The sequence below is a fragment of the Pinus tabuliformis genome, chromosome 4_1 (genome assembly GCF_031772625.1).
Source record: "Pinus tabuliformis cultivar Carrire ecotype Pingquan chromosome 4_1, CPIR1, whole genome shotgun sequence".
NCBI classification, from domain to species: domain Eukaryota; kingdom Viridiplantae; phylum Streptophyta; class Pinopsida; order Pinales; family Pinaceae; genus Pinus; species Pinus tabuliformis.
In genome coordinates, this window is record NC_142303.1 from 513132740 (window position 1) to 513146455 (window position 13716).

At 35.5% G+C, this 13716-nt stretch overlaps 1 protein-coding gene across 2 annotated transcripts; it reads left to right on the top strand.

Annotated features, from left to right (window-relative positions):
- The first annotated feature begins 618 nt into the window (after positions 1–618).
- Positions 619–4541, top strand: LOC149176816 (disease resistance protein ADR1-like). 2 transcript variants are annotated; one of them, XM_089419980.1, is made up of 5 exons: positions 619–1511; positions 1644–2053; positions 2453–2808; positions 2908–3119; positions 3378–4541. In XM_089419980.1, exons 1-5 carry the CDS (start codon positions 869–871, stop codon positions 4214–4216), a joined length of 2460 nt encoding a protein of 819 aa, XP_089276106.1. In that variant the 5' UTR covers positions 619–868; the 3' UTR covers positions 4217–4541. The 2 variants fall into 2 exon arrangements, with proteins under 2 accessions (XP_089276106.1, XP_089276108.1); XM_089419982.1 differs by having other exon boundaries at positions 2911–3119.
- The last annotated feature ends 9175 nt before the right edge of the window (positions 4542–13716 follow it).

Genomic DNA, 13716 nt, shown 5'->3' on the forward strand with positions numbered 1-13716 from the left:
GATCATGAGAGTTGTAGAAAATTCATTGTTCAACAAATCCGGGTGACGGAAACGATTAAGAGACTTGCAAGAAGCAAATAGACGAATTCATTGTTCAATCGCCAACCAATCACTGTGACCGAATCATGTTCCAGAATAACCCAGAAGGGCCATCATTACGCGACACAGCATGAAAGGGGCGCAACATTATTTTGATTTTCTAATGAAATTTCTTAATAGGTTTCTTTTGCTGGGTAAGATTGGGATTTTTTATTATTTAAATTATATATAAAAAAAATTAAATTAATATTTAAAATTTTGAAATAATAAACGTATGAAACATGATAAACTAAAATTTTATAATAAATTTAAACAAAATAAAAAAATAATAATCTATCCTGAAAATGGCCTCATTAGCCGTGTGGAATCATCTCGTGAGCAGTTTGAATTTAAAACATACACAGATCCAACCAAGTCATAGATGGCGTTCTATGGGCAACCGCGGGGTCGTTATTGAGTTAAGTCATCGCTTACCTGCAAACGTGTCGGTTGTCTTGCCGGCCACGCACTCGGTTTTTTTCCTTTATAAGGCATTCCAAAAGGTAATGTGCTCCATGTTATAAATTCTCGAACCTCTAAACATCACCACAAAAAGGCCATTTCCATACACCATAGATACCCATATATCGGAGATATTCTTTTGTTTTGTAATTCTAAAGAAAGTTTAGCTTAATAGATTTTCAGAAGCAGTTTAATAGATAGGTTTCTGTGATTCATATCAGGTTAGAGAGATTTTTTTTAGCGAAAATCACAAAACGTATTTCGAACCAACTAATATGGTTCATCATTTACCTTCCTAATCTCTATTTAACGAAACACCCCTTACAAGATGATGACAGGGCTATGCCGTACATTAGAATCGCTGCTGGCAGGCCTTATTCAAACGGTTGGGCACCTCCGTTTGCTGAACATACAAAATAATGAACCGAATCCCCTCTACGAGAAGTCCCTGAGCATCCTCAATAGAGGCGTTCAATTGGTGAAAATGTGCGAGAAAACCAGCCCTCTTAATACTTTCCAGAGCCTCAGATATGCTTCTGAAATCCACCAGCTGGAAAAGGAAATCCGTGACTTCGTTCAATACCAGATACCTGACCAATTATCTCTTGAGTTGGCCAATATCATCTCGGAGTTCAAGAGTCTTCGCCATCTGTACGAGTTGGAGGCAGTGGATGAGAGAAACGTGAATGAAACAATCGTTCCCAGGCTCACCAATGATCCCGATGAGAATGCCATGATGTTACAACAAATGGGTCCACATGGTATGTTTGATGGAGCTTTTGACGAAGCTTCTACTTCTAATTGTAGTGGCTCAGTGAAATCTGATTTTGTAGTGGGACTGGAGAAAAATATTGTTAATGTTAAGAAGATTCTACTCCAGAGAGAGGTGTCCGTAGTAGCGGTGCAAGGTATGGGGGGCGTTGGCAAAACAACTATGGCATTGTCCCTCTGCAATGATCAAGAAATTAAAGGTAATTGAGGATTTTAATTATTCAAACCATTTTCATTTCCTAAAAGGCTATCTTTTTCCATTTAATAAATTTATATTTCTGTTCAATTTATGGAATTTCCATCCTAACAAATTGATCTTTTATGTATGGCAGGTGCTTTTCAAAACAATATCATTTTCATCACGGTCTCACAATCCCCGAACCTGAAGGAAATTTTAGAGACCATGTGGGAGAAGATTGTTCGGAGGAAGAAACCTGATTTTCAGAATATCGAGGATGCACATAGACAGATGCAGCAGCAGCTGCTCAGGCGAGGCAAGCGAACTCTTGTGGTGTTAGATGATGTCTGGTCTAAGGCAATTTTAGAGAAATTGTTATTTGAAGGTGAAGGTTATAAAACCCTTGTCACAACACGAGATCGTTCTATCATCCGCACAACAACCTCTACCAGGCTTTATGAATTGCCATTGCTGGATGATGCTGATGCTCTGCCTCTTTTCTGCTTTTGGGCTTTTGGACAGAAATCAATTCCAAGTAATGCGGACGAGCAGCTAGTCAAGCAGGTATGTCTCTTACAGTACTGGAATGCTATTTATATGCAATATATTGTTTTACTAAGTTTGGTTCAATTTAATGATTGTGAGACAGTGTTCTCCTAAATGTCCCTAATTACAAGCAATTACTACAGTGGCATATCATATCAAGATATCGTTATAGTTTCACATAATTCCATATTAATAGTTACTCTGCCATTAACAATGGTATCGGTAATCCAGTGAACAAGATTCTAGTCATAGACTTAATTGTATATTCATCTTCATAAACAATCAAACAAAAACCTGTGAATAAACTTTAAGCTTATGAGGCAAAATATTCATGCTTTCAACAACTTTTGTTTTTGGTATTTGATTGGTTTCCACCTATAGAATTTTCAATTAGTGTTGCTGGTGTATGAATCACAGGTGCAAGCGGAATGTAAAGGCCTGCCACTTGCTCTGAAGGTGATCGGAAGCTCTTTGTATGGTCAGCCTCATCCAGCCTGGGAGGGTGCCAAGAACAAGCTCTTAAATGGGGAATCGATATCAGATTATCACAAAGAAGGGCTTCTTAGATGCTTGGAGACCAGTATTGATGCCCTGGACGAGGAAGCACGGGAGTGCTTCTTAGACTTGGGGTCATTTCCAGAGGATAGAAAAATATCAGTGGATGCATTATTGGATATTTGGGTTTATGTGCGAAAGATGGAGTGGCAAGATGCTTTTGTCATCTTGTTAGAGCTTGCAAGCAGAAATCTGTTGAATTTAACAAGCAATCTCAGGTAAGCGCCTTCATTTCTAATTGTTGTGTGCTCAAGCTCATTTAATCTTGGCTTCCTCTGTCTTAAACATTGTGTTGTTGTCTTGGTAATTGGATGTAGTAGGAGCCAAGCAATCAATTATGGCAGTGCCTCTGAGCTGTACTTTTCTCAACATGATGTAATGCGGGATTTGGCCCTATATTTGGCATCCCGAGGCAGCATAGCTCGTAGGAAGAGGTTGCTTATGCCCAAAAAGGAGGACAGTTTGCCAGCAAAATGGGAACTGCTCAAGGATCAAGCGTTTGATGCTCAAGTTGTTTCCATTCACACAGGTGGGTGATTTTAACAGCTTTGCTTGAAGTATACATAATTTTTTCTAAACATGGGAGTCAAAAGAATTGTCACATGCCAACCTTATCCTACACCAAATAGGCGTTTCACTCTGTGATCTGCAAGAAAAGATATGTAATGATATCTAGGTGTTGATCATTGATTCAAAAGTTCTTAGAAAAGATATGCAATGATTTCATAGGGTGTGCAATAACCTATAATGTTCTAATCTAACTTTGCATCTGTGGTTATCTCTGCAGGTGCAATGGAAGACGATCAGTGGTGTGAGATGAATTTTGGTGAGGCTGAGGCTTTGGTTTTACTCTTTTCTGCGAGCAAATACTTTGTTCCATCATTTTTGAGTTCCATGAGGAAACTGAAAGTCCTCATAGTGTTTAATTATGGGTACAAGAAAGCCACAGTGAACGGTCTACCAGCCTTATCTTCACTTACTCAGCTTAAGACTATTCACTTGGAGAAGTTGAATGTGCCCCCACTTCAAGAGCACAGTAAAGTCTTGCAGAACTTGGAGAAGCTATCTCTGAGATTATGTGAAGGGCTTGGAAATATGTCCAGGTTCAACAGCTCCCAGTCAAGCCTAAAGCTTCCCATAATGCAAGATTTTAACTTGGACCACTGCTGTGATTTAGAGGAGTTACCCCCTGGTATCTGTGACATGTCTTCAGTTGAGAAGTGGTCTATCACTAGCTGTCACCTTCTACAAAAGTTGCCTGATGACTTGGGGAAGCTCGGCTCTTTAAGAATGTTAAGCGTATCTGCATGTCTAGGTTTGAAAGAGCTTCCAGCATCTATTGGAAAACTTGGGAAGCTGGAATATCTGGACATTTCGCTATGTGAATGCCTAAAAGAACTTCCCGAAGAGATAGGACAACTAAAGAAACTCGAGGAGCTTGACATGAGAGAGTGCTCCCGATTGAGGAAGCTGCCTAAATCAGTTGGAAGGCTGAAATATCTAAAGCATGTTATCTGTGATGAGAAGATTGGACAGCAATGGATGCGTTTCAAGAGCTCTGCTATTCCAGAGCTTAGAGTTGAAGTGGTAGAGGCACACTTCAGTCTGGATTGGCTGGATGCTTGATATCTTACCTACACAGCAAGAAGTTAAATCATAAACTGGTAAGAAACCAAGACATGGGTTTATGAATATGGGAAAGGTTATGGGTCTTGAAAAGTCTCCAAGTTCCAGTTCAGCTGATCAAGATGACGATTTGACTTCTCTTAGAAGGATTATTATTATTATTATTTTAAATATCTATTTATCTACCAATAATCTTGAAGTGAAGTCCATGAATGTAGATGTAAATGGCCACTTCTGTTGTCCTTGTTCCAAACAAGGATCTTTGTAATGTTTTGCTTTATTTTATGATAATAAAAGACATGTTATTCATGTCCCATTTCCATTATTACCATCTCTAAAATCTAGTTATCCACATATTCTAAGGGTGCAATAATCTTGAAGTGAAGTCCATGAATGTAGATGTAATGGCCACTTCTGTTGTCCTTGTTCCAAACAAGGATCTTTGTAATGTTTTGCTTTATTTTATGATAATAAAAGACATGTTATTCATGTCCCATTTCCATTATTACCATCTCTAAAATCTAGTTATCCACATATTCTAAGGGTGTCTGTAAATTCCTTGGAGTCTATCACTGGGATATGCAACAGTGTTGGTTAGATTATTCTAAGGGTGTCTGTAAATTCCTTGGAGTCTATCACTGGGATATGCAACAGTGTTGGTTAGATTGATTGCAGGTTTGATAAGTTCCTAATTGGCATTACATTTAGAGTTCACAGTCTGAACTAAATTTGCTTCTCTCTTCATTTTATACGCAAATCCCATATTTATGCATATTATTGGGATACCACTCGATTGTTATCACAAGATTTATTTATGTGTAATCGCATGTACATTTGATTGGGATGCTACTAGACTGTTATCACAGGCTTTATGAACATGAGAGCCGATTTTTTTTTCCTTGTTGGCTGTCTTCTCCACTACAAATTTGGCTGTGATATATGTATATATGTTTTTGTGTATTCTTGTTATCTGCGGGTTAGACTGGGCATTTAATCTGCAAGTTTTATCTGTTTTAAGAGGAATGTTTGCGTCTTGCAAAATTCTAAGAGTTCATATATTTTTTTTAAGTGAAACTTAAAATTTAATCTTTAAATTTTATACAAAACTGAACATATTTAAAATTCTAAGAGAAATGTACTCTTTTGTGATTAAACAGATCCACAGGGATTATCACCACCCATTGAGAAAACTTAGTTGTAGCTTTTACTGTTCGATTTCAAGTTGAGGGAAATGAAAACTCAGTGAGACTAGATGCACATCTTACTTGTGAAATCAGGGTTAGGTGTTGATATTTTTGCTCTAGGAAACGAGCTGTTGGAAGACCTTCCAAGTTACATTGGGAACTTGGGTTTATGTTGGGGCAAAATTCTGATCATTGAAGTCGAAGCCAATTAGCAATCCAGTATAGTTGGTCAAATACAATTATAAAAGGGATGAAACCAGATACACTAAATGGTAAAGTTTTAGATTCGCTTATCTAAAATATAAAATGAAAACGTTGGTCCAACTATTAAAGGGACGAAGCCGAAGAAACCAAATGGCAAAGTCTTAGATTCGCTTCATTTGAAATAAAATATGAAAACCCTGGCTGTGTTACTATCCAGTTGGTCGAGATAGCTAATACCAAAGCTAATGCATCCCTGTTATGATATGCACCAATAACAACAGCTAACAGGGCTGTCAAAATCGAATTCAAACAGAGCACAAAGGTAAGAATTGGAATCACGCACATGCGATTTAAGATTACGGGAATTTCAGATTTACAGAACCAACACTTAACATTTCAGTTAAAACGATAGGTATATAAAATCACAAAGATATGCCTCAATCGGCTTAAACCACCAGTGACAATAACTATGAATTTCTTCCTATACTAAAAAATAATGTCTTCTGGTCGTAGTGTCAATCAGGCTTATAATGATTCAAGAAGAAAACAAAACAATAAGTCTTGAATTTCCTATGTCTCACTGGTTGAATTTCCTATGTCTCACTGGTGCAAATTCTTCTTTGGCTTTCTGCTCCCCGTTCTGTTCTCTCATTCACTCTTGTGTTCACTTTGCTCCCTGTTCTGTTCTCTCCTTCACTCTTCTCCGTTCTGTTCTCTCATTCACTCTTGTGTTCACTTTGCTCCCTGTTCTGTTCTCTCCTTCACTCTTCTGTTCACTTTTACAAAGAGATGTTGAAGAACTGTCCTGCTCATAAGGGTTTCTCCTTCATGTCAAGTCTGAATTATATTTGAAACAGGAAATCTATCCAAATTCTGGTTAACAACTAATACTCTGAAGTGTTAACTGAACTGTTAAAAAATGTCGTAAGATGCGTAATATTAAATGTTTATAATTTACATGCAATCCTATTTAGCCTATTCTGAGCCCATTCTTATTCTGAGTAAATTTTAATTAGTAAACATGAGATTAGTTACACTCTATTATTTTTTTGTAAACATGAAATTAGTTATGAGTAAATTTTAATTAATAAACATGAGATTAGTTATACTCTATTATTTCTAAAGATAGATCTAGATTTAGATTACTATTCATAATTTTACTTTTACCAAAAAAATTTCCAACTAAAAACAATAACTATACTATTCATTTAAAAAAATATACCAATAGAACAATACAGACTTATAGTGATAATAACAACATATGGCAGAAAGAATTTGAAGGCCTATGCTTCTCCTCTAAATTGGTCTAAGTGTTTCTTCTCATTAAAATTTTCCTTTATTCCCTAACTGTTTGATGCATTTTCTTGTCTTCTTTAACATAGTTATAACTTTCAATTTCTTTTTAATATTTTTCCAAAAATATTTTAATTACCGTAGTATTTTATATTATGAATATAATTTATTACTTAAACGATCTAAATAATAATAATAATAAAATAATTGTCCTTTACAGCTCAGTATATGAGAAAGTTATTTTAAAAAATATGTAACGTTACATTAAAAAAATATATGTATCAGCTAATATATATTAATTAAATAAAAAAAGTGTCAGCTAATATTAACAAACTCAATTTTGAAAACGATCTATATACAATTTAAAAAGAGATCGATTAGCTTATTCGTTGAATAACAAAGAAAATAGGTAAAGGAAGTGGAGGATTCAATTGGTAATAATAAGTAGGTAAATTTATATTTCGTTCCGTTTAGGTTTTCAGTTGTAGGAAGGTAAACTCAATATAATGGAAGGTGCTCAATAAAATTAGTAGGAGTGAGGGGAAATATTGAGTAGAATGCAATATTTAAGGTGGGGTGTGACCTGAAATATTAGGTAAAATTTAATAATATTACATTTTAATTAGTATTTCTCCCCTGGCCACTATTTAATTTATTAGGCAGGTGTGGTTATAAATATTGGGTAACATATAATATTGTAATATTATATTTTATGTAATCAATATATTTGTAATAATTAATATAGATCTGTTCCATCTATAAATTTAATTAATAAGCAGATAAAAACTTAATATTTACAACATGAAAAGATCTTTGATCATGAATATTTACCAGGGATATTATTAACTTCTAAGTAGGTTTTTTTACAATACCATGGGCCAATACCCACAAGAGAAAGATAGAGAGGGAAAGGAGAGATGAAAATTAAAATACCATGGGCTACTACCATGGTTTATCAATACCGTGGGCCATCTAGACATTGGATTATTATCTTATGGATCTAGGCTTTTAATTGTTACAATACCATGGGCCAATACAATGTATTATCAATACCACATGCCCCAAAACATTAACTTATTTCAAAATAAAAATATTTTAATTTAATTTAATTTTATAACATTTTTTAATTAAATCCAAGAGCAAAATGATTATAATTACTAACAATATTTTCATAGAGATTAAATGGAGGTTTTAATAAATTAAAAAATGAGAATACTTTTATATATACATATGTGAAATTTATATCATATATATATAGAACTAGGATTGATGCATCTTCACCAAGGATCCAAGGAATGAGAAATAAAAGTGATTAACAATAAAAGTGATTAACAATGATAAAGGAAAGATAATGCGTGATTCTTTTAATTTTTTTGTTATTGTATTTTCTTTAACATGATTGATCCAAAATATAGTTTTAATATTTTACAACCATTTATGTTTTTTATTAATTTAGATACTTTTTTAAATACAATACAATGGGATCATATTTAAGAAAGAGACTGAGATGGAAGGGGGAATAGAGTGTGGGAGAGAGACATAGAGGTGAGATACACAGTGAGAGAGAGAAAGGAAGAGAGAGAGGAGGGGGAGAGAGGGAGGGAGAGAGATGGATTTGGAGGGGGAAAGAGAGGGAGTGACAAGGGAGAGATGAAGATGGAATGAGGGAGAGAGGAGACGAGGGAAGAGAGAGAAACGGAGAGGATAAAGAGAGGGAAAGAAGGGGAATAGAGAGATAGGGAGACATAGATATGGAGGGGGGAGAGAGGAGGAGAGAGGGAGGGAGATAGTGACAGAGTTGGAGGGTGGAGAGAGTGTGTGTGTATGATGGGGGTAGAGACGGAGGGAGGTGGGAGAGAAGGCGAGAGAGAGGAAGGAAAAATAGAGAGGACTTGAGAGAGAGGAGAGAGGGAAGGGGAGAGAGAGATGGAGTTGGAAGGGGAAGACAAAAATAGAGAGAGAAAGGTGGAGAGGGAGTGACAAGGGAGAGATGGAGAATTAGTGAGTGAGTGAGTGAGAGAGAGGGAGAGAGGGAGAGAGAGATAGATTTATATGGAGAGAGAATGTGTATGTTTTGGGGGTGAGAAGGAGAGAAAAGGGGAGATAGAGATATAGATGGGGTGGGGGACGTGGTAGAAGAGAGAGGCAAAGAGAGGGAGGGAGGAAGAGGGATAGATGAGAGAGAGAGAGAGAGAGAGCATGACATATGTTTAGGGGGTTGAGATAGAGCTAGAAATAAGGAGAGATGGAGCGATGTATAAATATAGATAACAAGGGGAGAGAGGACAGAAGAGAAAGTCAGAGAAAGTTAGGGAGAGGTAGATAGAGTGAGACGTGGGAGAGAGGGAAGGGAAGAGAGAGAAGGAGAGGGGGAGGGAGATAGACATAGAATGGAAGGTGGAGAGAGAGGGAAGAAGAAAGAGTCTCACAAAGGCAAATACAGACATAGAAGTTAGATCTAGAAAGTCATGAATATTTTAGATTTTCAATGTGGTTGTTAATTTCTAATCCTATTTGATCACATGCACTATATGCATTGATTTCAGTGTAGATGTTGATTTATAATTCTGTTTAATACCTTACACTAGATGCATTGATTTCAGTGTCAATGTTGATTTCTACTCCTATTTGATCACATGCATGATATGCATTGATTTCAATGTAGATGTCGATTTATAATTCTATTTAATACCATACACTAGATGCATTGATTTCAGTGTCGATGTTGATTTCTGCTCCTATTTGATTTATTGCACAGGATGCATTGGTTTTAGTGTAGATATTGGTTTCTAATCCTATTTGATCGCTTTCACTAGATGCATTGATTTCAGTTTAGATGTCGATTTCTAATCATATTTAATACTTTACAGTAGATGCATTGATTTCAGCGTAGATGTTGATTTCTACTCATATTTTATTGCTTGCACTAGATGCATTGGTTTCAGTGTAGATATTGATTTCTAATCCTATTTGATTGCTTGCACTAAATGCATTGATTTCAGTATAGATGTTGATTTCTAATCCTATTTGATTGTTTGCACTAGATGCACTGATTTTATTGTAGATGTTGATTTCTGATTTGATGCAACAATGTGTATGATATACATTAATTTCAAAGTAATTAGATTAATAGTGTGCATTGATTTCAGTGTAAGCACATCTCTACCTCCTCTATCTATATCTCTATCTCTCATTTTCTCTCCTTCTTTATCTCTCTATCTCAACCCCTAAACATGCACACTCTCTCTCCATATATATCTATCTCTCTCTCCCTGCCTCCCTTTCCCCTCCCTCTCTCTTCCCCTTCTCTCTCTCTCTAACATTTCTCTCTCCATATCTATATATCTTTCTCCCTCCCTTTCTTTGCCTCTCTCGTCTTCCCTTCCGCCCCCCCATCTATATCTCTGTCTCCCCTTATCTCTCTTTCTCACCCTCAAAACATACACACTCTCTCTTAGTGTAAGCACCTAAAAATTATTCAACCATAAATACAATACTTGAATTTAAATACTAAATAAAATGTTTGATTACCCCAAATGTTTTCTTCTTGAAACTATAAACTATTTATTATTGGGTACATTCTTATTATTCCCATTTTCCATCATTCAACATTGTTAATTACTTTGCATTCAAATGTGGTAATAGAAAATAACTACCATTGAAAATTATTTGGGGTTTAACACTCCATAATTCACAATGATTGAATTTCGTGAAAATTACTATTAATATTAGAGAGAAACATAGACAAGGTATGTTGTTTACTACAATAGCTCGAGTTAAATATTTGAATGGTCTATGATTCCAACTACTCTTTTCATATGATAGATATGAGAAAATGGAAAAACTAATAGGTGTGACAATAGGAACAGTAGAAGAAAATAGTTTCAGTTTGATTGCAATGAAAATTGTTTGTAATTTACTATATTCTTAGTATTCACATTTTCTATCTATCAAAATTGTTACATTGACACTTTGCACTCAAAATTTGTATTTCATCATTTTCATCATTCAAGTTACTAACAGTCCCTCTCATCTCAACAAACTGAGGTAACTAAGTAAATTTTAAATTAAATTGACCAAATTAATCTTAGACATATTTAGCATATTTAAAATGATCAAAATAATTAGATGTTTAGGAAATTTTATATGACATGACTGAAACCAGCCTAGATCTATCTTAACACCGGATCTATCAAGCGTCTAGAGGGATCAAATCTCTTGAGGCACAAACCTTTTCTCAAGTTTTGCACTCAAAAAATAAGTTTACACCTCGAGAGATTTGATCCCTCTCTGTGCTTGATAGATCTAGTGTTAAGATGGATCTACGCTGGTAAATAATAATATGAAGTTAATAATAAATAAATAAATAAAATATTTCATTAAAAAATAAAAATAAATTCATGGAAACAAAATCAAAATTAATAAAAGTAAATGGCTAAAATAAGTAAAAATAAATTATAGAAAAAAGTTAAGTTAAGAAAAATTAAGGAAAAAAAAATAGAAATTGCATAATAAGACATGGATTATGTGTATGAAGAATTTCTTTCTATTTTTGGAATAAGTTCTTTTGTTTAATGGATGAGAAGGAGGATGTGGGACATTTTTTTCTTAGGAGAATTTTAGGATATGAGAGATTCATTAGTAGATGTAGTTGATTGAGGGCTCAAGGGTGGCCAATTGTAGAAAGACATAGTGCAGTTAAATCTACAGCTAAGTGGAGAGTCATCCCCAACATGGTTGTGGTGTGGATTATGGAAGCACAATGATTTTGAAATCACAAGTAAGATATTTCTTTGTTTTACATGTAAGTTTTTATATGTTGTTGATTTCGTAAATTATATGCTAATTAGTTGAAATATTTCTATTCACACCTAATCTTTGTGATTAGGTAAATCCATGTAAATAATATAAATAGGAAAATAAATAGAATTGGAAGACAAAGAGACATTGGGAGATGAAACCAAATAGTCTCCCTCTCCATGTATATATTCATGTTTCATGTTAATGAAAAAACACAATCGCTTTGACTCCTGGTTTGAAATGGTATCAGAGCTAACCCCATTTTTGGCTTCCTTCCTGCCCTTGTAACTCCTTCCTGCCTTTGTTCTTCATTTATGCAGACTGACACCTTTGTCATATTCCTGCAAAATCCCGTGCATTGTTGTTGAATGCATTGGTCGAGACTGCATGTCATATTCCTATTGTTGAAAGGGTCAAATTGCTACATTGAGGCATTGCGTTTCTACCTGGTGCCTAGAAGGTTGAATCAATGTGAAGACTGGAGTGAGGTGTTGCGTTGAATGGTTCAAGTTCAATGGTTTTTGGCATGTGGTAAGTCTGTTTTAAGAGCCTCAGAAGTTTGTTGATAAATTTTAAGAGCGTATATGCTGGAGTTAAGTTTGTTTTAAGAGCGTATACGCTGGATTTAAGTATGTTTTAAGAGCGTATATGCTAGAGTCAAGTCTCTTTTAAGAGCGTGATTGTGTTTGTGTATTGCATCAATGCATGTTTCCTGCACATTCGAGCCCCCGCTTATTCCCACAACTTATCACCACTTACAACCTCTCTGCCTGATTCTTCTCTACATGTCTCACAAAGGCTTCAACAATCAATCCAACGTATAACTTGGTTGGTGCAGACTCTTCAAGCAATTAATGGAGCCTCCCACTCCCTATTCCAAGTCGAAACTCGCTCCTAGGGAGAAGGTGTCGATTACCCCTCGCCTTCACCTCCATGTATCTCAGTGACTTGGCCATCATCGTTGCCATTACTTTTGCGTTGAATTCTCTTCATACTATTACCTAATTTGTAGCTAAGTTACTGAAATCTTTGCAAAAACCCTTCAACAAATAGGCACCTTTGTGTTGAACTTGCTGGAGTGATTGGTTCTGTGCGGGATTGCAAAACTGAGTTTTGACTTGTAGAAATGTCTATATATTGCTCCATCAAACTTCGTTGAAAATTATCGCAAAGAAGATCGACATCAGTTGAAAAATCCAGAAGGTCGGGTTGCAATACTGTAGGGATTAAGAATCACAAGGGTCAATTATCAGTAATCTATATGATTTTCCCCCGGAGAAATGGGTCAGATTGGTAAATCTTGCTCTGTGTGTTTGTGGTGCATGGTGCAGCCTTGGAGCAGTCTTGTGTTGAAGAAAATGGTGCATGAATGGTATGTCCACTCCTTTTTTAAAGATTGTGCGTATATGTTGACTGTGTTGTGTGTATATGGTGAATGTATTGGTGGTATAAGTGGCATATAAAGTGCGTTGAATGATTTTTATAAGGTCATGGCTTATAAAGTGAAGGTTTTGAAAAAAAAAGGTTTGGTATATTATTTATATGGTATGAAATTGCATGGATTTTGGAGGAATATTAAGGGTTTAAACTCTTAATTGAATATTTTTTTTTACATCAATCTTTTTTGCAAAGTATTTTGAGCACAAATAAGTTTTTATGATGCATTCACTAATTTCCATTGTGGGAGTAGTTCTCTCTGGCAAAGAGAACTATCTCGAGTGATCCTGGAAGATAAAACACACCCTCATTATCAATTAGTTGTGGAAACGGGTTTGTGAGGGACAAGGAGACAATGCACCTGTAAAGCCCACTTCAAATAAGGAGCTTGCCATTTGGGAAAACAAGAATATCAAGGCCTGTGCCTTGATTGCAGCCTCAGTAAATGAAGAGGTGAGTCACCATATTTCTCCATTTTCAAATGATTTTGAATCCTTAAAGAAGTTGAAGGAATTGTATGACTCACACTTTGAACTTGAAGTTGTTCAATTGATGATTATGTTATTCAGTCTTGAATTAAAA

Excerpts from the sequence above, each read along its gene's own strand:
- LOC149176816 (XM_089419980.1), top strand. The coding sequence starts at position 869 with ATGATGACAGGGCTATGCCGTACATTAGAATCGCTGCTGGCAGGCCTT. Across the intron at positions 2,054-2,452 it reads ACGAGCAGCTAGTCAAGCAG|GTGCAAGCGGAATGTAAAGG; the intron begins GTATGTCTCTTA and ends TATGAATCACAG. Across the intron at positions 2,809-2,907 it reads AATTTAACAAGCAATCTCAG|TAGGAGCCAAGCAATCAATT; the intron begins GTAAGCGCCTTC and ends AATTGGATGTAG.